The sequence below is a fragment of the Aquarana catesbeiana genome, linkage group LG06 (assembly GCF_042186555.1).
Source record: "Aquarana catesbeiana isolate 2022-GZ linkage group LG06, ASM4218655v1, whole genome shotgun sequence".
In the NCBI taxonomy this organism is placed as follows: Eukaryota; Metazoa; Chordata; class Amphibia; order Anura; family Ranidae; genus Aquarana; species Aquarana catesbeiana.
In genome coordinates this window covers 368,258,694-368,285,166 of record NC_133329.1, presented here as the reverse complement: position 1 = coordinate 368,285,166, position 26,473 = coordinate 368,258,694, and the positions used below count along the sequence as shown (strand labels likewise).

Genomic DNA, 26,473 nt, shown 5'->3' with positions numbered 1-26,473 from the left:
AGACACCCCCAGCAACAACAGATCCCCCACAAGCAATAATAGACCCTCACACAAAAACAGATCCCCACCAGTGACCATAAATCTCCCAGCAGACAGCATCAATAGACCCTCCAGCAGACCCCTTGCTATTACATACAACTGCATTCCCCCACATTCCCACTGAAAAAAAAGCCCTGGTGCTGCCCCCTCTTATCCAGCCACCTTAGGCACTGGCTAATATTGTAAATACAGCTCTGCTTGTGATCAGTTTATGGAACTATGAATATTAGCACACTGTGGTAAAGGATTTTAAAATTATTTGACATTGCTTGGTATTTAAGATACTACTACCTTCTTTATTTTAAGTTCATTTTTTTGATGGAGTGTTTCTTTTCTCCAGGATGGTTGACAGTTGGCGGTGCTGTAGTAACCAGCGGTGGAAATCTTAAAGCTAAACATATCATGCATATTATTGGGCCAACGTTAGTGCCAGCCTATGAACCTTCCATAGACATGATTCTGCTTAAATGCCATGAGAGCAAGTTCACCAGCCTGGCTCTACCAGCTATTGGAACAGGTAGGCAAATGGTTGTTTAAAGGGGAGATATAAAGAAATATCTGTAAACACAGTAACAGGTTGTGTGCACTTTGAACTCTAATGTCTTGTACACGCGGCCAGACTTTTCGACCAAACTTGTCCAATGCAACAAATCCGACCGTGTGTGGGCTTCATCGGACCTGCAGCGGACCTTTTCTGTCGAAAATGTGATGGACTTTAGATTTAGCACGTTTCAAATCTTTCCGACGGACTCGAGTCCGGTCGAAAAATCCGTTCTTCTGTATGCTAGTCCGACAGACGAAAACCAACGCTAGGGCAGCTATTGGCTACGAACTTCCTTATTCTAGTCTGGTCTTTGTCATCACAGTCGAATCCGTCGGACTTTGTATGATTGTGTGTATACAAGTCCGATTTGACGGAAGTCTGTCGAAAGTCCGTCGGAAAGTCTGACGTGATTCGGTCCGTCGAAAGTCCGGTCGTGTGTACACAGCATAATGCCACGTACACGCGGTTGGAATTTCCGACAACAAATGTTCGATGGGAGCTTGTCGTCGGGAATTCTGACCGTGTGTAGGCTCCATCGGACATTTTCTGTCGGAATTTCCGACAAAATTTGAGATCTGGATCTCAAATTTTCTGACATCAAAATCCGTTCTCGTAAATTCCGATCATGTGTACACAATCCCGATGCACAAAGTTCCACTCATTCTCTGAATCAATTACAACATGGAAGCGCTCGGTGTGGTAAAACTAGCATTCGTAATGTAGATAGCACATTTGTCACGCTGCAAATTTTGAAATCTTTTAATGCAGTGCATTCTCTTCTTCTTTATAATGCTAGGATAATTAAGTTGTTTTGCTGCTCATATTCACACAGATTACTGAAAAAAATATTTCTTTATTATTTCTTGTGATCTCCTGAATATTTTTTTTTTCATCAGATCTCCATAATAATGTTTTTAATTTTTGTTTATAGTGTTTTTTTTTTATCAAGATCTGCTTTTTTTTTTCTAGTGCTCTCCATAATATTGTTTTTTGTTTTGTGTGGCAAGTTACCACAACACCATTATTATCTTGTATTTTTTTAACCTCAAGGAGGTTGGTTTGTGTTGGTGTCCCTTGTTAATTTGACATTGTATTTAGGAAATGTACCTGCCTACTCACAAACAAACTGTCCTTTTTTAAGTAAAACACATAGGCAAGTGTCTGTGAATAAAAAATAGCCATTTATTATGGGTCATAATAAAATAAAGAGGAAGGCAACGCTGGAGAAACTGGTGAAATTTGCGAAGCCTTTGTACCCCGGGGGACACATCGACTATTTTACAGCCAAAATTGGTAACATGAGGAGTCCGTATAATAGTGAGCACAATCCAGTTCCGGACTACAAGAGATCTGGAACAGCAGCAGATGACATATATGTCCCCAGGCTGTGGTCATACAACACCCTGTGTCTTTTGTCAGACCAGACTGAACCCAGGCCATCACACTCTTGTCTTCCTTCCACTCTTCTTTCCAGGCTTGCTTCCAGGGTGTGTTTTTGGAGTTGTGGCAGGAGGAGGATGGTCGAACTCACACAGTTAGGTTTTGGTTGTGAGTTGGCCCCTCAATCCCTTATTTAGGGACAGATACATAATTTCCTCACAGATGAGGCATTGGCTCTCCTCCATTTCCTACATTTTGCATGCAGCCATATAGGCAAAGTCCTCTTGAAGAGTAGGGGTGGTTCTGAGGGCAGCATTAGCCTCCCGAATCAGCCCAAGCGCTGCCTCCTCCACATTACTCCCCTTCCTGGGCCTTTTGGTTGGAAGGCGGAGGGGAGGGACCTGGGATTCGGTCAGGCTACTGGGCTGGGCCACCTCCCGGCTACCACTTTCCCCTGCCACGTCCTGGCTGCCACTTTCCCCCACCACCTCTTGGCTGCCACTTTCCCCCGCCACCTCCTGGCTGCCACTTTCCCCCGCCACCTCCTGGCTGCCACATTCCACACTCTCATCCTGGCTAAGGCTTTCCTGTGTATGAAAAAGGGACATAGTTTTAGTTTTTTATTCATCAAACACACACAATTTTGAGCTCATGACTGTTGCAAATTAAATGTTAACAAATAGAAAAGACTATCATTCTCACCTCAGCATTTTTCATTCTCCCAAACCTTTTTGGCCACTACTGTCTATTGATATGTAAAACATCTTATTAAATCAGCAGTTAGTGATCAATAATAACATCTAGTTAACATCATTAATTTTACGACAAGAAATATGTAGAACAATGCTATACCTGGCTCAAGCTGGGCTCCTCCACTTCTTCCTGGCTGGAAGGCCCAGGTTGGACGTCAGAAGCCTCAGCTGGGGTGGAAGGAAGTGTGGAAGGAAGAGTGGAAGTAAGGGTTGAGAGTGATTGCCTGACTTCAGTCTGGTCTGACAGAAAACACAGTCTGTCATAGTACCACAGCCTGGGTACATAAATGTCATCTGCTGCAGCTCCTGATCTCATGGAATCCTGGACCTTATTGCGCTCCTTATTATAAGTGCTCCTCAGCCCACCAAATTTTGCCTTCAAATGGGGGATGGTTTCTCCAGAACTGCCTGCATCTTTTGTTTATGATTATAATGCAGATGTTTCACCTGCCACAGACAGGGCAGCTGCCTGCACTTGTCTATGACTAGGGGGAGGAAGTTGTGATCATTGAAGCCATCCATTTTCTCTGCAAGACACAACACAAGACAAACCCTAATGTCAGGCTAAACTCTCCTAATCTTGTCCCAATATAGGCCTCAATCTATAAGCAGTATAGGCCACTGATACACCAAGTTAAACTTGTACCTTCGTTAGAACCATCGGCACTTCCGCTACTCCTTCCTCTGCTCACAGATCATACGTACGACGCACGCGTGTTACTCTTTATATACACTGCATGTGTGAAAATCCGCCCGCCCCTGATGTTCTTTCTAGTCTATTCCCCGCCCCTTGTCTTTTGGCACAGTGGGAGAGTACATGGCGGAGAAAGAGTAAGTGCATGCAGGCAGCAGCAGCAATGACGAATGGCCGGAGCCACGAACGTCCCGATCCCGGAGGAGATTTAAAGCCTCAAATATGTCCTTTCTATAGATGATGGAGATGGTGGACATCTTGAAGAGGGTCGACTATGACAGGAAGCATGGACTTTACCCAAACTCAAATGTGAGAAAGGTCAAGATCATGACTAAAGTTGTGAAAAGTCTGCACAGGAATTTTGGGGTACGGCAATCCAAGGATCAACTGAGGAAACGCTGGTCAGACCTGAAATTGAGGGAGCACGATCAATACAGAAAGATCAAGAAAGTTCTTTAAAAAAGTAAGTAGTTGTCGTGTGTATTATTATTACTTGCACGCTGCTCCATGTACTTTTCTTTACTGTTGTACAGTTTAAAATGGCAAGTTTCAGGTTCATGGGCACAGTAATCATTCGTAGTAAACATCGTTCTTTCGCCCAGTAACACAATGTTTTTGGCAGATGCAGGTTAACTACATTTGTTCATGCCTATTTGTATTAAAAGAAGTTTGATGTCTAGATGGGTTTGTAACTATAATGAAATGCAAACTTGATTCAGAGTAAGGAGAGAACACTCAGCAGCTGTTTACACATCTGGACACAGGAGCACTAGTGTGGGACATCAGAACACCCTTTTTAGGGTGTCCCACACAGGTGCTCCAGTAGATACTAGGGGTGTCTCCATGTGTGAAAATTGTACAAAAAAGGTAAGTATTTCAGCTGTATAAAGGGAAAAAAATTATGTCTTCAGCTTGGAACTCTGCCAAAAAAGACAATTGTACGACACTTCCAAGCAATGTTTCATTACTATTTCTCGCATCAAATATCTGTGTGCTAAGTATACCTTTTTTTATTCACATAGGGGAGAAAAGACTCGGGACATCTGAGGACACCAGGGAACAGGTGAGTGTCTGAAACCTCAGCTTCAGGTAATAGATGGATGCCTGCATATTTATAATACATGGTGTTTTTTTTAATTTTAGGTGATGTGGATGTTGTGGGAGAAGAATCTCACAAGTGCAAGTGCACACGTCCTCATCGGGGAGATCATGGTGTGCAATCGTGATTTACAGAACATCAAGGAAGACATCAAAAAAAGACTCAAAACATCATTGATGTTTTAGGCAGAATCTAAAACACCCAAAAATTCTTCTAGTTTGTTTGTTTGTTTTATTATTTTCACACATTTTAAATATTTTTTAGAAAGACAAATTTGGAAGATGCACACAGTGTGTCAACATGTGTTATCTGCCATCATGGGATATCAAGGTACACATTTTGGTGGTGCAACCCCTTCCTCGCAACTAAAGTAGATGAGAGGAAGGGGTTGCACACCCAAAACATGTCCATTGATCACCCATGATGGGAGCTAGCACATGTTGACATTAGGCATGGGATCAGGAGGGAAATCCCCATTTTGACTCTCAATTTGTGTGCATCTTCAAAATTTGGCTTTCACAGGGGTGACATCACCCAATCTGATTTAGGAAATATCAACACAGTTTGGACATACTAATGTTTGATATTGCCTTCACTTTGTCAAAGTTGAACTTTGTAAGTTCCTGAGTTGTGTATTGTTTTATGGTTTTAAATATGCCTGTTTTAACACAAAAAAGGCTATTTGTACTGTCAAAAACAAAAATGTTATTACTAAAATATGTTGGTTTGTTCAAAAACCCTTTTCTAATGCACATGTGAATGTGCACAGAGTAAAACGTTTTCTACTCAACAATGTGTGGCTTATTCTTTCGATGCTCAATAGAAGAAGTGTCATAATACAAAAAAATAAATACACACTGTACAAATTGAAGCACTTTTTTACATTCTGCGATTACCTATCAAGATAATAGGAGAACAAAACTTTAAACAGTACCATTTGAAAGTATTCTGGCAGGCCCTTTCACTACATGCTTTGGTGAATTCATACAGAAATCTGACCACAAAAGAGGTAGGTATAGTGTGTATGGGTTTAGCAAAGATAGAGGATTGGTATCAGTTGACTTAGCAGTTGGGGGGGGGGAGGGTTCCAAATGCTTTTGGGACCCAAAAAAATAGCCTCTGGCACTCTGCATGAATTTAAGGACACAAATAACATTTGTACACATTTTAGGGGGTGTTTAGGTTAAAGCACTACTATGAAGCTGACAAAATACATTGTTAAGTGACTAGGCAAGGTGTGTATGGGCCCAGGATAGCATGCTGCAGAGGTTAGTGAAGGCAAATATGCATGAAGGACAAAAAAGGAGGTTTAAAAAATTCAAGCATGCATGAGAACAAAGGGGACATTCACAGCATATTACAATCATGGTAATTAGGGAATGATGAAAGAAATACAATACATTAGCAAACATTAAATACATAGAATGTGATGTTAAAGGAGAAAACTTACCCTAATATAATCCTTCTGCGGGACCTGAATGATGGCAGAACAGGTCTCTGGAATAATGATCCCCAGAACCTGGGGGGACATGCCTGTTGAGAACTTGATGCCCTGCAGACTTCTCCCTGTCACCAAGTACTGCAACGTGACGACTAGCCTCTGCTTGGGAGTGATGGCTTGCCACATGCAGGTGTCCTGCTTGGTAATATAAGGGGACAGCAAAGCCAACAGACAGTGAAAAACGGGGTCCGTCATATGGAGATAATTCCTGAAATCATCAGGATTATTCTCACGGATCTCCCGCAACAAAGGCATATGAGAGAATTGGTCATGCTGGAGTAACCAATTCTTGGCCCATGAACTCCTCCCCACCCTGTTCATGGACTGGGCTTGGGTCAAAATAAGAACCCCAACACCAAGCCCCTGCACAGCACGAACTCTACGACGAGTATGTACCCGCAACAAGGCTTAAAAACGGTCGACTGGTCAGAACGAACTAACAGAACGCACTGAAAATCAGAAAGGCCTGAAAAGAGCGAGCTGAAAATCAGAAATGAGCAGACAAGAACGCACTGGAAATCAAATACGTACTATAATAATACGCACTGAAAAACAAATGCAAACTGACTACACGCACTGAAAACCAGATACGAACCCACAAGCACAAACTGAAGAGCAGTAATGATCGGAAAAGCACGAGGCTGAAAAGAGCGAATCGTCTCTCACCAAACTCCTACTAACATGAGATTAGCAGAAGGAGCCCAAAGGGTGGCGCAATGGCTATTGAACTTCCCTTTTCTAGTGCCGTCGTACGTGTTGTATGTTACCGTGTTTTTGACGTTCGGAATTTCCAACAAGATTTGTGTGACCGTGTGTATGCAAGACAAGTTTGAGCCAACATCCGTCGGAAAAAAAACATGGATTTTGTTGTCGGAATGTGCGATCCTGTGTATGCGGCATAACAGTGCCTGCACACTGAAGGCTACAATCTAAAAATCATGAAGCTGAATATAATGACATTACAATTGGCTATGGTTGCCTCTAAGAACTGTTTTTTGCAGGGCGCTGGATTCAGATTTTCACAAGTTTTCAAACAAAGACAGTACTTGAGCCTGATGGCTTGGGTTTTCCAGCTCCCTACAAAACAAGGCCCCCTTAGAAGAAGTGGTTAAATTGAAATGAGAAATCTTGAGAGTCCAAAATCTTTATTAGTTCAACTGGTAATAGCAAAAAAAAAAAAAAAGGACAGGCAGAGGGGGAGAGGGGGTTAATTACTAAAACTGAAAAGTGCAAAATCTTGTGCAACTCTGCATAGAAATTAATCAGCTTCCAGGTTTTATTGCCAAAACCTAATTAAACAAGCTGAAGTTAGAAGCTGATTGGCTACCATGCACAGCAGCACCAGTTTCTGAGTGCTCCAGTTTAGTAAATCTCCCCCAGTGTGTTTCTGGGACCACATAATACCACTTTATCAGGGATAGTTGGAACAGCAGAATATTATATGTGCTCCTGTACCCAGAGGATATTGGGGAGGGCAGTCAGTGCCAATTCTCACAATGAAAAAGCAGGCCATTGCCATTTTGCTGTGAACTCTGGCACTGATTTGCTTTTCTTGCTGTGGCTGGGTTCACACTGCTCCAACATGGAAGTCGGACGACTTCCGATCCGACTTTGCCCTACGACTTTATGTTCGACTTCCATGTGACTTCAATGAATGGGATCCGACCATATCAGGTCCTTTGAGTCTGGTATGAATCTTAAAGGGGGGGAGGAACCCCACGCCAAATGAAGAAAAAATGTTGTGGGGTCCCCCCCAAAATCCATACTAGGCCCTTATCTAAGCATACAGCCCGGCAGGTCAGGAAAGTGGGGGCAAACCAGCGCCCCCCTCCCTCCTGGACCATACCTGGCCACATGTCTTCAGCATGGGGGGGTGGGTATTTGGGACAGGGGGGCCCTGTGGCGGGCAGGGGGCTTACCAGCTTTGTGATGTCACCAGATGGCCATGCCCCATGGCTATATAAGAACTGGCAGAGAACAGAGCTGGCACAACTGCAGGAGCTAGTGTTGGGAGAAAACATCAGCGGAGGGAGAAGAACCAGCAGAAGAACTAGAGGTAGAAGATATCAGCAGCGGAGGGAGAAGAACTGGAGGAAGAAGACATCAGTGAAGGGAGAAGAAGCGGAGGGAAAAGACATCACCAGAGAAAGAAGACATGTTGGAGCTACGACAGGGGACATTCTTAATTTTTTTAATTTTGTGGTCTGGTATGGTCCAGGGGGGCACTCGCTCATCCCCCTCCCTATTCCTGACCTGCTGGGCTGCATGCTCAGATAAGGGTCTGGTATGGATTTTGGGGTGACCCCATGCATTTTTTTTTTTTTTTATTATTTTGGCATGGGGGTTCTCCTTAAAATCCATACCAGACATTCAGTCTGGTATGGTCTTTTGGGGGGGGGGGAGACCCCACGCTGTTTTTTTTTTTTTTACAGTTTTAACGTGGGGTTCACCCCCTCAAGATCTATACCAGACTCAAAGGGCCTGGTATAAATTTGGGGGGAACCCCACGCCCTTTTCTTTTACATTTTGGAGTGGAGATCATGATCCAACTTGGATGAGACTTACATTCAAATCAATGGGCTGAAATCGTGCCCAAGTTGGACCAAAGTAGTGCAGGAACAATGAATGATTGAATGATTTTATTGACCTACAAGACGTGACTATCTTAAAAATAATTTAAGCATATATCAGAGAAAGAAATGAACATGGGTTAGTGATAAGAAAATTAAATTATGTGACATCCACATATGCCCAGGTGTGAGGGTTAAGACCATGCAGTTGGAATTTAAAGTGTCTTTATTGCCAAAACTGATGTAGCACCCTGTAGTTTAGGCAGGGGGTGCCTCACAAATTTACTTGCCAGGAGTAGTTATCCTGGTTGATTGATAGAAATCTATTGATTTCTCCTTAAGTTTGGCCTAGTTGCACTTTTCTCTTCTACCAGTAGGTGGCCGGGTGCTTGGTGGAACAAGATATGAGAAAGGGCAAACCAAAGGTCAGGTTATGGGTATATGAGGTTTCTCAGCCAATGAGCAGGGGTTTTCTTGAATCCCTTGGCCTGCTGGGAGCACCTATATATTTGGGTGGAGTCAGATGATCTGTGCCACCTTGACGGCTATCTGGGTGGACGTGTGTGGTACGCCCTGGCCTGCTAGGCTGGAGATTGGGCCTATCCCGGGGGCATCAGGCTGCCAGGCTGTGTGAAGGCCAATCCAGAAGTAAGAGGGCAGCGCAGGGTTGGGATTGCGGCTTGCAATCCAACCAAAAGTGACGGTTCTTCTAGGCCGGAGAACCTGTCGTTATTGGAGGAAGAAGGGGAGCTGTCGCCACTAAGGGGCCAACCACCTTTAACAGGGACCACAGTGAGTAACTGAAGCATGTACCGGAGCAGTATTCTCACCAAACGGGCACGGTGGAGAATCGGGAAACTTCCGGCGGCGATCAACTCAGGGACCCAGCCAGCGGAGGTGACGCTTGCAGAGCAGCCTTGTGTGTTAAGCCAGGGACCGAGCTGGTCAGCAGGGGTAAAGCTTGAGGAGTATCTGGAGTGCCAAGCTAGGGATCCAGCAGGAAAGCGTGGGTCATACCACCACAAAGATTGTAGGAGCTCAAGGGATTCAGAGTTAGTGAATCAGTGCGTCTAGTGAGAGACCGGGAGCTCAGTGTTGAAGAACTACAAGGAGAAGTTGTAGTGAAGGTGAAAGAACTGTTACATTTGAGTTAGGAACTGTTAAAGACTGTTGCCATACTAGACAGCATTCCTGCCTGTGCAGATGTGGTGCCTTGCTGGGGCCTTTACCTGTACGGCTGTTCTCCTATTGAAGTCTCAGAGTCTGCCAATTGAATCTACAACTATTTAAGGGTGTCCTGGCACTAACTCTATTTCCCCTAAAATATATAAAAAGGACTGTTAAGAGAAATAAAACCTCTTTTACATCCAAGAAGTGTCTGGGGCCCAATGACTTTTACCATCTTTGCACCCACTATGCCTCACAACCCACTACATATTGAAGGATGTCAGCTATCTTTGGCCTTGGAGGTCCTCATTAGACTGGAAGAGGCTAAAGACTTTGCTGCACTATGTTTATAGGTTTGGATAGAGAATGTAAGGAACCATAATATAGCCAAAACTAGTTTTACATTTTGTAAAGAGTAAGGGGTGGTTAACAACCTTGTTGGGTTTTTTATTGTTGGTTGTGTTCCCTCTCACTCTGTTAGTCCTGTGACCATTGTCACCAGTACAGAAGGTGATGAGAAATCCCTCGGGACACATAGCAAAAAAAGAAAAAAACTCACAAAAAAAATATTATTGTCCAAAAACTTTTTAGGAAGTCAGTCAATTATTTTTTAGGGATAAACTTTTCACAACAATAATTAACAGGAAGCCAATTAATGCCAAGCTGACAAAAACAGAAACTCGTTGAGTTGTGGATTATACATTACAAAATATGCTTTCATTATTACTATTATGTATTTATTTTATTATATATTTTCTAAGGCATGGCTCGTGTTGACCCCGAAGCATCCATTAAGGCAATATTGAACAGCGTTTTGAATTACTTACTGGAGGCATTGGTTCCAACTCTTGAGAGAATCAGCATCATTGTCATTCAAGAAAACATTTACAAGACTTACCTTAAAGTTTTCCGAGCCAAATGCACTGAAATCCAGGTAATTATAATCAAACTTCATGGAATTATTAACAGATCTTGGCATTGTGAAATCTTGGTGTGTGGAGTGTTATGTTCCAGTGCTTATATAATGTATGTATATCATCTATTCAAATGTCCAAACTAAAAGCTTTATGTGTATCTGTTTAGGCAATTCAACGAGATGAAAGAATTTTATCAGCAATACAAGCGCAAGGTATGTATTGAAAAATGAATTAAAAAAATCAGGGCAAATCCAGTGCATTAGAAACCTTGGACCCCCCCAAAGCCCATTGAAACTGCTAATCATCACTGATCACATGATGGAGACAACCTGCAGTTCTGATAAAAAAGGGTTAGCACACCTGATTTTGACCTTTCACTTGATCTGGCCACTGGTGGCCAAATGACCCACAGGCTTGTAATCTGATTGAGGCTGGGTTCACACTGGTCCGACAAACGCTCCGACATTGGGAGCTCATGTCGCATGACGTGTGAAATTTAATGTTTCCCTATGGGAGCCGTCCTAACTGGTCCGACACAAGTCGTTCCGACTTTAGAAATGCTCCCTGTACTACTTTGGTCCGACTTTGATCCTACTTCAGCCTATTGACTATCATTGAAGTCGGATCAAAGTCGGATTGCCGTCTTGCATGATCCGACTTTGGCACGCGACTTGTGCTGAGATGTTCTTGAGGGGGAACTCCGCGCCAAATTTTAAATAAAAAACCGGCATGGGTTCCCCCTCCAAGAGCATACCAGGCCCTTGGGTCTGGTATGGATCTTGAGGGGAACCCCCTACGCCGATAAAGGCGGCGTGGGGGTCCCCCCCAATCCATACCAGACCCTTATCCGAGCAAGCAGCCCGGCCGGACAGGAATGGGGGTGGGGACGAGCGAGCGCCCCCCCCCCTCCTGAACCGTACCAGGCCGCATGCCCTCAACATGGGGGGTTGGTGCTTTGGGGGAGGGGGCGCGCTGCGGCCCCCCACCCCAAAGCACCTTGTCCCCATGTTGATGAGGACAAGGGCCTCTTCCCGACAACCCTGGCCGTTGGTTGTCGGGGTCTGCGGGCGGGGGCTTATCGGAATCCGGGAGCCCCCTTTAATAAGGGAGCCCCCAGATCCCGGCCCCCCACCCTATGTGAATGAGTATGGGGTACAGCGTACCCCTACCCATTCACCTAGGAAAAGTGTCAATTTAAAAAAAAACACTACACAGATTTTTAAAGCATTTTATTAGACAGCTCCGGGGGTCTTCTTCCGACTTCGGGGGTCTCTCCGGTTCTTCTCCACGCTCTCCGGATCTTCTGGCGGGCTCCTCCGCTCTCTTCTGCTCTTTTGCCGCTCTTTTGCTAAAGCGGAGGAGCCCGGTCTTCAATCTTCTGCCTTCTGCCTTCTGCCTTCTGCCTTCTGCCTTCTGCCTTCTGCCCTCTGCCCTCTGCCCTCTTCTCCTGATGTTGACACGACGCTCTCCGGGGCTAGAATGCTCTCTGTGCGCTCTGCTCTGACTTATATAGGCGGTGACCCCGCCCCCTTATGCCGTCACAGTCCCTGGGCATGCTGGGACTGTGACGTTTTAGGGGGCGTGGTCATCGGGTGATGACCACGCCCCCTAAAACGTCACAGTCCCAGCATGCCCAGGGACTGTGACGGCATAAGGGGGCGGGGTCACCGCCTATATAAGTCAGAGCAGAGCGCACAGAGAGCATTCTAGCCCCGGAGAGCGTCGTGTCAACATCAGGAGAAGAGGGCAGAAGGCAGAAGGCAGAAGGCAGAAGGCAGAAGATTGAAGACCAGGCTCCTCCGCTTTAGCAAAAGAGCGGCAAAAGAGCAGAAGAGAGCGGAGGAGCCCGGCAGAAGATCCGGAGAGCGTGGAGAAGAACCGGAGAGACCCCCGAAGTCGGAAGAAGACCCCCGGAGCTGTCTAATAAAATGCTTTAAAAATCTGTGTAGTGTTTTTTTTTTAAATTGACACTTTTTTCCTAGGTGAATGGGTAGGGGTACGTTGTACCCCATACTCATTCACATAGGGTGGGGGGCCGGGATCTGGGGGCTCCCTTATTAAAGGGGGCTCCCGGATTCCGATAAGCCCCCCGCCCGCAGACCCCGACAACCAACGGCCAGGGTTGTCGGGAAGAGGCCCTTGTCCTCATCGACATGGGGACAAGGTGCTTTGGGGTGGGGGGGCCGCAGCGCGCCCCCCTCCCCCAAGGCACCACCCCCCATGTTGAGGGCATGCGGCCTGGTACGGTTCAGGAGGGGGGGGGGCGCTCGCTCGTCCCCACCCCCATTCCTGTCCGGCCGGGCTGCGTGCTCGGATAAGGGTCTGGTATGGATTGGGGCGACCCCCCACGCCGTTTTTTTCGGCGTAGGGGGTTCTCCTCAAGGTCCATACCAGACCCAAGGGCCTGGTATGCCTCTGGAGGGGGAACCCATGCCGGTTTTTTATTTAAAATTTGGCGCGGAGTTCCCCCCTAAAGATTCATACCAAACACAGTGCCGGCATTGGCGGGGATCCAAGTCGGATCCCCGTTCATTGAAAGTCGGACACATGCCGGCTTCATGTCGCAGGGCAAAGTCGGATCCAAAGTAGGACGGCTGTCGTGTCGCACCAGTGTGAACCCAGCCTGAGACTGCAGTGCTGAAGTTCCCATCTTTGCCTCACTCTTTATAATTGGGGCTCTGTGCTTGTGCAGGACAATAATCAAGGCAACAAAAAAACACTATAAATAGGCTCCTTTCACACGGGCTTGTCTGTTTGATGGACTCCGCTTTGCTCAGCAGGGGATTGATCCGCTGATCTCCGCTGAGCAGACGGATGACAGGTCCATCCCCACTCACTGTGCAGAGATGGACCTGTCAGAGTTCCGCTCTCCGCTATTGGGAGATCCGAAGAAAATGGACCGCCTGTCTGTTTTCATCCGATCCGCCAGATGGATGGAAAATAGGGACACCATCCCTCTGGATTTGTCAGACAGGATCGGATAGCAGCGGGTGTCAGCGGACATGTCACCGCTGACATCCACCACTTCATAGGAGGTGAATGGAGCGTCCGATCAGGTCCCTCTGAAAAACTGACAGGCGGAACTGATCAGAAAGCCCATGTGAAAGGGGCCTAAAGCTGGATAAACACTATACAATTCCCTTTAGATTTTTTCCTTTAGATTTACCAAAACCATATAATTTGAGGTCAAACCTAAACACTTTCAATTTGTATGGAATCAGGCAGGCCCTTCCACAACATGGTTGAAGGTAAATCTAAAGGAAATCCAACAACAAAAGTTGTATAGTGTGTATCCAGCTTTAAGCCTCGTACACACGATTGGATTTTCCAACGGGAATAGTGTGATGACAGGCTGTTGGCAGAAAATCCTACCGTTTGTACGCTCTATCAGACAATTGTTGGCCAACTTTCAGTGGACAAATGTTCGTAATGAAGAATTAACATTCGTGACGTGGCAAATAATGAAATCTCAAAATGCAGTGCACAATTCTCTTCTTCTTTAACCACTTCAGCCCCGGAAGGTTTTACCCCCTTCCTGACCAGAGCACTTTTTACAATTCGGCACTGCGTCGCTTTAACTGCTAATTGCGCGGTCATGCAATGCTGTACCCAAACGAAATTTGCGTCCTTTTCTTCCCACAAATAGAGCTTTCTTTTGATGGTATTTGATCACCTCTGCCGTTTTTATTTTTTGCGCTATACACGGAAAAAGACCGAAAATTTTGAAAAAAAATGATATTTTCTACTTTTTGTTCTAAAAAAATCCAATAAACTCAATTTTAGTCATACATTTAGGCCAAAATGTATTCGGCCACATGTCTTTGGTAGAAAAAATGTCAATAAGTGTATATTTATTGGTTTGCGCAAAAGTTATAGCGCCTACAAACTAGGGTACATTTTCTGGAATTTACACAGCCTTTAATTTATGACTGCCTATGTCGTTTCTTGAGGTGCTAAAATGGCAGGGCAGTACAAAACCCCCACAAATGACCCCATTTTGGAAAGTAGACACCCCAAGGAATTTGCTGAGAGGCATGTTGAGCCCATTGAATATTCATTTTTTTTGTCCCAAGTGATTGAATAATGACAAAAAAAAAAAAAAAAAAAATTACAAAAAGTTGTCACTAAATGATATATTGCTCACACAGGCCATGGGCATATGTGGAATTGCACCCCAAAATACATTTAGCTGCTTCTCCTGAGTATGGGGATACCACATGTGTGGGACTTTTTGGGAGCCTAGCCGCGTACGGGGCCCCCGAAAACCAATCACTGCCTTCAGGATTTCTAAGGGCGTACATTTTTGATTTTACTCCTCACTACCTATCACAGTTTTGAAGGCCATAAAATGCCCAGATGGCATAAAACCCCCCCAAATGACCCCATTTTGGAAAGTAGACACCCCAAGCTATTTGCTTTGAGGCATGTTGAGTCCATGGAATGTTTTATATTTTGACACAAGTTGCGGGAAAGTGACAAATTTTTTATTTATTTTTTTTTTTTTTGCACAAAGTTGTCACTAAATGATATATTGCTCACACAGGCCATGGGCATATGTGGAATTGCACCCCAAAATACATTTAGCTGCTTCTCCTGAGTATGGGGATACCACATGTGTGGGACTTTTTGGGAGCCTAGCCGCGTACGGGGCCCCGAAAACCAATCAGTGCCTTCAGGATTTCTAAGGGCGTACATTTTTGATTTTACTCCTCACTACCTATCACAGTTTCGGAGGCCATGGAATGCCCAGGTGGCACAAACCCCCCCCCAAATGACCCCATTTTGGAAAGTAGACACCCCAAGCTATTTGCTGAGAGGCATGGTGAGTATTTTGCAGCTCTCATTTGTTTTTGAAAATTAAAGAAAGACGAGAAAAAAAAATTTTTTTTTTCTTTTTTCAATTTTCAAAACTTTGTGACAAAAAGTGAGGTCTGCAAAATACTCACTATACCTCTCATCAAATAGCTTGGGGTGTCTACTTTCCAAAATGGGGTCATTTGGGGGGGTTTTTTGCCACCTGGGCATTCCATGGCCTCCGAGACTGTGATAGGCAGTGAAGAGTGAAATCAAAAATTTACGGCCTTAGAAAGCCTGAAGGCGGTGCTTGGTTTTCGGGGTCCCGTAAGCGGCTAGGCTCCCAAAAAGTCTCACACATGTGGTATCCCCGTACTCAGGAGAAGCAACAGAATGTATTTTGGGGTGTAATTTCACATATTCCCATGGCATGTTTGAGCAATATATCATTTAGTGACAACTTTGCGCAAAAAAAAATAAAAAAAATAAAAAATTGTCTCTTTCCCGCAACTTGTGTCACAATATAAAATATTCCATGGACTTGACATGCCTCTCAGCAAATAGCTTGGGGTGTCTACTTTCCAAAATGGGGTCATTTGGGGGGGTTTTGAACTGTCCTGGCATTTTATGCACAACATCTAGAAGCTTATGTCACACATCACACACTCTTCTAACCACTTGAAGACAAAGCCCTTTCTGACACTTTTTGATTACATAAAAAAATAATTTTTTTTTGCAAGAAAATTACTTTGAACCCCCAAACATTATATATTTTTTTAAAGCAAATGCCCTACAGATTAAAATGGTGGGTGTTTCATTTTTTTTTTTCACACAGTATTTGCGCAGCGATTTTTCAAACGCATTTTTTGGGGAAAAACACACTTTTTTAAATTTTAATGCACTAAAACACACTATATTGCCCAAATGTTTGATGAAATAAAAAAGATGATCTTAGGCCGAGTACATGGATACCAAACATGACATGCTTTAAAATTGCGCACAAACGTGCAGTGGCGACAAACTAAATACATTTTTAAAAGCCTTTAAAAGCCTTTACAGGTTACCACTTTAGATTTACAGAGGAGGTCTACTGCTAAAATTACTGCCCTCGATCTGACGTTCGCGGTGATACCTCACATGCATGGTGCAATTGCTGTTTACATTTGACGCCAGACCGACGCTTGCGTTCGCCTTAGCGCGAGAGCAGGGGGGACAGGGGTGCTTTTTTTTTTTTTTTTTTTTCTTTATTATTATTATTTTTTTATCTTATTTTTAAACTGTTCCTTTCATTTTTTTTTTTTTAAATCATTTTTATTGTTATCTCAGGGAATGTAAATATCCCCTATCATAGCAATAGGTAGTGACAGGTACTCTTTTTTGCAAAAATTGGGGTCTATTAGACCCTAGATTTCTCCTCTGCCCTCAAAGCATCTGACCACACCAAGATCGGTGTGATAAAATGCTTTCCCAATTTCCCAATGGCGCTGTTTACATCCGGCGAAATCTAAGTCATAAAATGCTCGTAGCTTCCGGTTTCTTAGGCCATAGAGATGTTTGGAGCCACTCTGGTCTCTGATCAGCTCTATGGTCAGCTGGCTGAATCACCGGCTGCATTCTCAGGTTCCCTGTTGAGACAGGAGAGCCAGAGAAAAACACGGAAGACGTTGGGGGGGGGGCATTCCCTCCCACTGCTTGTAAAAGCAGTCTAGAGGCTAATTAGCTGCTAGGATTGCTTTTACATGAAAGCCAATCGCTGGCTGAAAAGAATGATACCAAGATGATACCTAAACCTGCAGGCATCATTCTGGTATAACCACTCAAAGTCGTGAATGGCGTACCTGAAGACAAAAAAATGGTTAACAATAAAGCACAGTAAACGGTAAGGTATAAAAAATTGCATATCTGAAAAGCAAACATGATAAAACATAACAACAATAAAACATTGCAGAATAGAATACAGTAAAAAAGAGCAGAACAATAGAGAGAGAATAGAGAGAGAGAACAATAAAACGACAACTATTTTTTTTTTATTTTATATTTGTGTTTTTTTTTTTTTACACTTTTTTTTGTAACTAACTTTTATAACTGTAACCGGTTCCAGGTTCGGGTCTCTCAAAATGCGATGGCATTTTGGGAGACCCTGTGAAAGTGTGCCTAGTCTGTGCAATGCTGTACCCTACGCTAATACTCAACTAGTGAATGGTAGTGTTCAAAACATTCACCAATGCAAAGACCAGGATTGTCAGGACAGGAGGGACAATAATAGCGGGTGTCACGCCTATATCCGCGCTTGCTGCAGACACGACATCTTTTTTGGGGGGGGGTTCGTTGGGTAGGGGTACTCGGGAGGACATAAAGAAAATGCCTCTCATGCAGCCGACTGCATTTGGTTGGGGATGTGAATGGGGGAAGTACGGGCGCTGCAGAAGCGGTGGGTTCCCAATTAGGATTGGCGAATGCAGCAGGAAGGGCACTATGGACACGACGGGCCTGTGTTTGTCTTCTTGGTGGCAGCGGGACACTACTTGTGCTTGCCACCTCACCAGCTTGAACTGCATTTATGGGACTCGCCACGTCACCAAGTGTTACTGCAGTGCTGGTTTGACTACGACCGGGGTGTACTAGGCTGCTGGTGCTTGCCAGTTCACCAAAACGCTACCAAAAAAACTGTTAGAGATTGCAGGGATCAGGCCTGACTCTGCGAACGCTGCAGTTATGCGTTTAGTGTTTTGTAAGTGTCAGTGATCGATCGATACTGCACTTGGGTGGGCTGGGCGGGGCTGGGCCGGGCAGAGGGGCAAAACGCAGGTGCTAGCAGGTATCTGGGCTGATCCCGCTAACACTGCGTTTGTGGGAACCCTAAACTGCTGGGGACGCTAGTATAGATCTGATCAGATCAGATATTGATCCGATCAGATACTATACCACTAAGGGAGGTGTACGGTGTGTGCGTGGGTGTTAGCGGTACTGGCGCTAACCTGATGCTGCCTGGGGCTGGCGCTTGCCAGTTCACCAAAACGCTACCAAAAAAACTGTTAGCGATCGCAGGGATCAGGCCTGACTCTGCGAACGCTGCAGTTATGCGTTTAGTGTTTTGTAAGTGTCAGTGATCGATCGATACTGCACTTGGGTGGGCTGGGCCGGGCGGAGGGGCAAAACGCAGGTGCTAGCAGGTATCTGGGCTGATCCCGCTAACACTGTGTTTGTGGGAACCCTAAACTGCTGGGGACGCTAGTATAGATCTGATCAGATCAGATATTGATCCGATCAGATACTATACCACTAAGGGAGGTGTACGGTGCGTGCGTGGGTGTTAGCGGTACTGGCGCTAACCTGACGCTGCCTGGGGCTGGTGCTTGCCAGTTCACCAAAACGCTACCAAGAAAACTGTTAGCGATCGCAGGGATCAGGCCTGACTCTGTGAACGCTGCAGTTATGCGTTTAGTGTTTTGTAAGTGACAGTGATCGATCGATACTGCACTTGGGCTGGGCCGGGCAGAGGGGAAGAACGCAGGTGCTAGCGGGTATCTGGGCTGATCCCGCTAACACTGCGTTTTTGGGAACCCTAAACTGCTGGGGACACTAGTATAGATCTGATCGGATCAGATATTGATCCGTACAGATACTATACCACTAAGGGAGGCGTATGCTGCTAGCGTGGGTGTTAGCGGTACTGGCGCTAATCTGACGCTGCCTGGGGCGACGCATATCACCGCCGGGCGATCAGGGGGCTAAACCTTTATTAGGTAATAAACGGCGGGTCCCCTGACACTATAAAAAATAAACGAACTAACCAGCGTCACCCGTAACGGTTATACGGTGATCAGTGGTGAAAGGGTTAACTAGGGGGCAATCAAGGGGTTAAAACATTTATTAGGTAGTATATGGGGGTCCCTGTCACTATAAAACGCTGACGGCGAACCTAAATATTTACGTTCCTAACTAGCGTCACCAGCGACACTAATACAGCGATCAGAAAAATGATCGCTTAGTGACACTGGTGACAGGGGGTGATCAAGGGGTTAAAACTTTATTAGGGGGGGTTAGGGGGGTATCCTAGACCTAAAGGGGGGTAATATTCACTGCCCTAACACTGTAACTGTCACAAACTGACACCATGCAGTAATCAGAAGAAAAAAAAAAAAAATACTGCTTGTTGTCAGTTTGTGACAGGGGGGGGGGGGTGATTGGGGGGGGATCGGGGGGCGATCGGGGGGGGATCGGGGGTGTAAAGTATGCCTGGCATGTTCTACTGTGTGTGTTTGTGTTGTGTGCACTTACATGTCTTCTCTCCTCGGCGCTGGAACGGAAACTGCCGAGCCGAGGAGAGATGACATCACATCCTCTGCCTGTGTGAAACTACACACAGGCAGGGGAGGATTCCGATTGGCTGGGAGCGATCGCGAGTGGGGGGCCACGATCGGATGGTCTCCCCCTCGCCTCCCGACGCTCCCAGTCAAATGCCGACCGCCGCTGGCACCGGGGGGGTAGGTACGTGATTCTGCCTGCCCGTGCCATTCTGCCGACGTATATATACGTTAGGCGGTCGGCAAGTGGTTAATGGGATAATAATGAAGATGCTTTGCTGCTCATACTGATGGAGTTATGGCAAACAAATTTTCAAAGGCTTTTTTTTTCTAGTGATATCAAGAATAATATTTTTATGCTTTTTTTTTTTTTTCTTTTTGTGCAAGTTACCACAACACCATTATCCCGTAGTTTTTAAAATCAAAGATGTAACTATGTTGGTGTCCCTTGTTAATTTTACATTGTATTTTTTAAAATGTAATTACCTACTCGCAAACTGCCATTTGAAGTAAAACACATAGCCAAGTATTATTCTCCATAATTTTATTGTTCATTAAAAAAGGAAAACAAATAAAATTAGACATGCTATCTGCCAATAGAACTTAACCAAAAAGTGCATTCTATGCATCCAAAAATATAGAAAATATACCAAATCAAATCATTATTATTCAACCAAAAAAATTAAATAAAAGCCTCATGAATGTGTCCTGCTTCTTAATATAGGGGGTCAACAATGCCAAGAGTTGGTGAAAGCAGGGATCCGTCATCCGGAGATAATTCTGAAAATCATCTGGATTATTCTCCTGGAGCTCCCCCAGCAAAGGCATATGACATAATTGCTCACGATTAATAAAGCAACCGATTTTTGGTCCAAGAAATCCTCCTCCTCCTGTTCCTGGACTGGACTTGGGTTAAAGCAATAACTCCAAGGCCAATAATAAATAACACCTTATCTCCTCCGATTCCGCAACATCGGAGGAGATACGGCCGTTCAGAAACAAACTGAAAAGTGCGAAATGAAAAGTGTTAAATTAAAAGCGTGAATCAACACTCACCAAACTTCTACTAACACGAAATTAGCAGAAGGAGCACAAACGGTGGCTCCTGACAATTGAACTTCCTCTTTTTCGACTCGTAGTATGTCTAGTATGTCACTACGTTCGTGTTTGTTGGCCAACAATTGTGTACCGTTTGTATGCAAGACAAAATCCAGGCACACACCTTCGGACAAAAGTCAGAGGTTTTTTCTGCGGAAAATCCGATCGTGTGTACGAGGCTTAAGACTACTGACACCACTGATTATAAATAAAAATGTGCGACCCTCTGACCAAGGTTAAACAGGTTCTGAGGAGGAGACATTTCATCTCCTTACCTGTTAACCGCCCTCTGAAAAGCAATCCATCATGGATCGTGGCACTGGCAGGGGCTTCCACTTGTGTAAACAAGCCCAAGTGTAAATACATAATCTGACAGCTATCAAGTTCATGGAGGAAATTTATTTTAAGATATAATTTAGTGTATCCTTAACCAAGATGAAAAGTGAAATACGGCAGGGAGATCTCACTGTTGGAATATGCCAGACATTTAATAAGCCAGGCCAGTCCAGGAGAATCAATCAATAATTAAAATAAAACTTTTGGATAGACTGGTTCTTTAACTAAAGTTTTGTATTTAGCAGTATCAGAGCTTATAATATTATTAGGGACTGTGTCAATGGGCTTTTTTTCACGCCAGATGAGTATTGCATTCACATGAAATCCAATGGAATTCAAAACTTGCCTGAAGTAAGTCAGATGCACCTGTCAGTGAATTCTGAATGCTCTCAGAAGCATCTTGAACTGATGCCATCAACAAAAGTCTAAAGCCTTGTACACACAATCAGATTTTTGGACAAACGTTCATCCGTTTATTTGTTGCATGCTAGTCTCATATCGAAAGTGAAGAGGTTACCCAACATACGAAAATTCTCGTATGACAGAATACAACTGCGTTTAATTGTTTTGTATGTATTCTTTCTTTTCTTAGCATGCATAGTCTTGCTCTTAAGATTTTTTTCAGACGAAAACTGTACTAATTAAATGAAAATCGGACGTTGTGTTCACGTACAATTAAAATTTTATAGCCTGCACATTCCGTTTTTGACATACGAAAATTTGAAATCGGCTGTTGAAAGCACCATACTAAACGATCCAAAAATCGGCAGATTTTTTTCATCCGTCGGATGAAATCTAACCTCCAATTTTCTTATCGGCCTTACAGGCCTTAAGGCTTGGTTCACGCTGCCGTGTGGAGCAGCTCACAGCATGGGTTCGGTGCTTCCCTGTTCATCATTTCACGTTCAAATTTTTAGCTGAATTCGGACCTGAAACGGACCAGAAGACACACAGGGCTCCTGTGCAATTCGCTCCGGAGCCGCTCTGGAGATGTGTTGAGAGCCAGTCACAATCTTCTGACATGTGAACTGGATGCGGAAAAACCACCATTCAATTCGCATTATTGTGAACCCAGCCTAAAGCCTATTGACACAGGCCCTAACACTAAGGTTTTATTAATTTAAAGGCAATTCTATATATCATGTAATGTATACCTGCCTCTTTTCCATCCTTTCTGTTACAGTTAAGATTCAGTACCCATTAACATGGACAAACATCGGAACATCAGAATTTTTGGAAGTGACTCTGGAGGAGTATTCAAGAGAATTCCAAAAAGTCAAAAATGACTTTATGGCATCTTCAACACCAGGATCGTTTCAAGTCCTGAAGGTTATTTATGTTGTTGATTATTGCCATTCTGATTTTACCAGTTATAAGCTGTGAGATGCCATTTTACACTTTTTTATCAACATGGGATGCCAGTATATATACATTACACAAAACTTTAAATGATATAAGTGAAATAAATAATTACATATACACAAAGGCGAATATGAAAGGAAAAATACTAATGCGCAAAACCTAGACTCACTCAGATAAACAAAATAAGGATGAGAGAAGCTGGCAACATATAAAAGTGTTCACACACAGAAAAAATAAATAAGTATAGAGGTACGTGGCGCTAACTAAAAAAAAAATAAATAAATAAGTCAACAAAAATAAGTGTGATAAACACACTTAACACTTCCAGGACCATGCTAATGGCGATGTGCTAAATTGATCAAGTGCTGATAATCTACTATATAGTAAAACAATAATAAACGATGAATGCTTCTAAAATTGTGCGAAAAATTATGTGCTGAATAATCAAGTGCAATAAATCTTCAACATGATATATAATATTAAACATTCATAATAACAGGTATTTCTAATAAAGTTCAAACAGAATAAAGTGCAAGAGTGTTCTAAAAGTGCTGGTAATCAAAGTGCAAAAAAGAGACAGATCTCCAAGTGACAGTTCACATAAAAAGACCAAAGTGCACATGCAGTATGATCGAAGAAATCCACCTAATCCAATAGATATCACCATCCGTGGTGCGCCACTCATTTCCCCCAGCCTCTCACCTCATATAAAGACCCCCACAGGCCAAGACAAGCCTTGGTATGTATTTATCCAGGACCCTCAGCGATTGATCAATCTCCACAGATGATCACAGCAATACTGATACCAAGATGGACTTCAAGCTCATCCGATGTTGTAGGGTCATGCACTCTAAAATGTGCAAATTTGGAGTTGCAATAGTGGAAATGTAGACTTAGTCCCTATGTTATGTTGGGGCTGGCAGAAGAAACCAAAGCGCATGGTGGGGGATGCAGGAAAAGTCAGATATGAAGGATTTTCCAAAGGCTCAAGCTGTTTAGGAGAATGAAGTTCAGAATGGGCAAGGGACAGGTTAATTTTTTCAGACATTTAAAAAAAATAATAAAATACTGAGTGGTTGGCTACCGTGTGAATAGACATACAGACTTTATTTCAGTTTTTTTTTTAACAAGGATTGTATATAAACTTTTTAATTCTCCTGAATCTTTGCATGTTAAAATCTCTGACTTGCAAATAACTGCATAAACTAGAAATCCAGACAAATTCTGATTCTAAATTATATGAACATGCATTTTGGACTATTTTCAAAGCATATATTCAGGAGAATAATACAAAATTAATATCTATGAGTGATTTTTTAACCACTTCCTTACCGAACACTTTCACTCCCTTCCTGCCCAGGCCAATTTTTAGCTTTCAATGCTGTCACACTTTGAATGACAATTGTGCTCTCATGCATCACTGCATCACATCATATTAAATGTCATCATCATATTTTTTGGAGACAGATAGAGCTTTCTTTTGGTAATTTTTTTAGCAAAAAAATAAAATCCACTGGGATTTTAATTTTTTGCTAAACAAACGAAAAAAGACTGAACATTTTGAAAAAAAAGTTTTTCTTATTTTCTGTTATAAAATTTCGCAAATAAGTCATTTTTCTTCTTCACTGATGGGGCGGCACAGATAGGCACTGATTGTCAGTGTAAACAATCTACTGACAGGCTTGCCATATATCGGCAATCCTTTCCTCACATAAACACAGCGTGCAAAGAAAAGCCTGCTGATAACCAGCAAGTCTGTTTACATGTGATCAGCTGTGATTGGTTAAACCAATTTGCTGATTGGTAGTGTACAGAACAACTTACCTGCAGACCAAGAGTGAGAGCAAGGAAGGCATCAGGGATCCTTCTTCATTGTGCATTCTGCTTTCCACAACTGGGTGTCTAATCACATGTGCTAGGAGGGTGGATGGGACCTAAATAAACTTATATGGGGCTGCCTGCTTCTAGCAGTTTATGTTCTGTGTCTCCAGTGATAACACAAGAAAACTGTCTAGAATTCTTCTTTCATTGCTTATGAGAATGGGAACTCTTAATCAAATAGGAAATCCTAAAAAAGAGAAAAAAAAACCCTTTTTTGTCTCTGTTTGCAGATTGTAAGGATTCAGCACGTGAAACTGTGGCAGAGCTTCTGGATTAACAAAATGGCCGTGGACCGAAAAAATCCAGGATGGCGCAATATACGTCATCTTTACCATGGTACAGCATTTGACAACATCAAAAACATTAACCAAGGAGGCTTCAATCGCAGTTACAGTGGAGTGCACGGTAAGACAATCATTTCAGATAAGAAACAGAAGCGTACCACCCAACCGTTCTTCCTGCCATTTTCTCCTTCTAAACTACAATAAAAACCCACCAACTTAAAGAATATGGAAACGCAACATTTCACATTCCTAATATTTGCCTGCTATACCATGTACATGTATGAAAATTATCCTGTTCTCTTTGTATCACTTCCCCTGTTTGAAATGCCTAGTGTTCCTGCCAGTCCCCTTTCTCTCCTATTAGACATTGACCACACTAAGCAGGAGAAGACATCGTGGTCAGTTCTCCAGCTGTGCTGGGAGATGATCAGACTTGTCCTGACACCCAGTCCCTGCACAGCCATTCACTGGGAGGTTCAGTGTGCTACTGTTTCTCCTCCCCTAGCTCTTTTGCAGCAGAAAACAGCAGAGAGGAAAAGTGATCATTTATAACAAAGAGGGAAAAAAGGTATTTATAATGTTTGTTTTTTTATATCTATACACAAATGTTTTGCCTTTCATTTCTATTTTAAACCAAATGGATTGTTTTACAAGACGAGGATTCCCATTCACTTTAATTTTTCCTCCACTTACAGTGGGGAAAAAAAGTATTTAGTCAGCCATCAATTGTGCAAGTTCTCCCACTTAAAAAGATGAGCGAGACCTGTAATTGTCATCATAGGTATACCTCAACTAGGAGAGACAAAATGTGTAAACAAATCCAGACAATCACGTTGTCTGATTTTTGAAAGAATTTATTTGCAAATTACGGTGGAAAATAAGTATTTGGTCAATATCAAAAGCTCATCTCAATACTTTATTATATATCCTTTGTTGGCAATGACAGAGCTCAAACATTTTCTGTAAGTCTGCACAAGGTTGTCACACACTGTTGCTGGTATGTTGGCCCATTCCTCCATGCAGATCTCCTCTAGAGCAGTGATGTTTTGGGGCTGTCGCTGGGCAACACGGACTTTCAACTCCCTCCAAAGATTTTCTATGGGGTTAAGATCTGGAGACTGGCCAGGCCACTCCAGGACCTTGGAATGCTTCTTACGAAGCCACTCCTTCGTTGCCCGGGCGGTGTGCTTGGAATCATTGTCATGCTGAAAGACCCAGCCACGTTTCATCTTCAATGCCCTTGCTGATGGGAGGAGGTTTGCACTCAAAATCTCACGATACATGGCCCCATTCATTCTTTTTATGTACACGGATCAGTTGTTCTGTTCCCTTTGCAGAGAAACAGCCCCAAAGCATGATGTTGCCACCCCCATGCTTCACAGTAGGTATGGTGTTCTTTGGTTGCAAGTCAGCATTCTCTCTCCTCCAAAAACGACGAGTTGTGTTTCTACCAAACAGTTCTACTTTGGTTTCATCTGACCATATCACATTCTCCCAATCTTCTTCTGGATCATCCAAATGCTCTCTAGCAAATCTCAGACGGGCCCAGACATGTACTGGCTTAAGCAGGGGGACACGTCTGGCACTGCAGGATCTGAGTCCTTGGCAGCGTAGTGTGTTACTGATGGTAGCCTTTGTTACGTTGGTCCCAGCTCTCTGCAGGTCATTCACTAGGTCCCCCCCGTGTGGTTCTGGGATTTTTGTTCACTGTTCTTGTAATCATTTTGACCCCACAGGGTGAGATCTTG

At 43.7% G+C, this 26,473-nt stretch overlaps 1 protein-coding gene across 1 annotated transcript in view; it reads left to right on the top strand.

Annotated features, from left to right (window-relative positions):
• Positions 1 to 26,473, top strand: part of LOC141147096 (protein mono-ADP-ribosyltransferase PARP15-like) — a 107,836-nt gene that overhangs the window by 66,927 nt on the left and 14,436 nt on the right. The window contains exons 8-12 of the mRNA XM_073634195.1: positions 380 to 556; positions 10,508 to 10,680; positions 10,830 to 10,875; positions 22,382 to 22,527; positions 24,672 to 24,846. Of these exons, the coding sequence (XP_073490296.1) occupies positions 380 to 556; positions 10,508 to 10,680; positions 10,830 to 10,875; positions 22,382 to 22,527; positions 24,672 to 24,846 (717 nt within the window). The remainder of the gene's footprint in view (positions 1 to 379; positions 557 to 10,507; positions 10,681 to 10,829; positions 10,876 to 22,381; positions 22,528 to 24,671; positions 24,847 to 26,473) is intronic.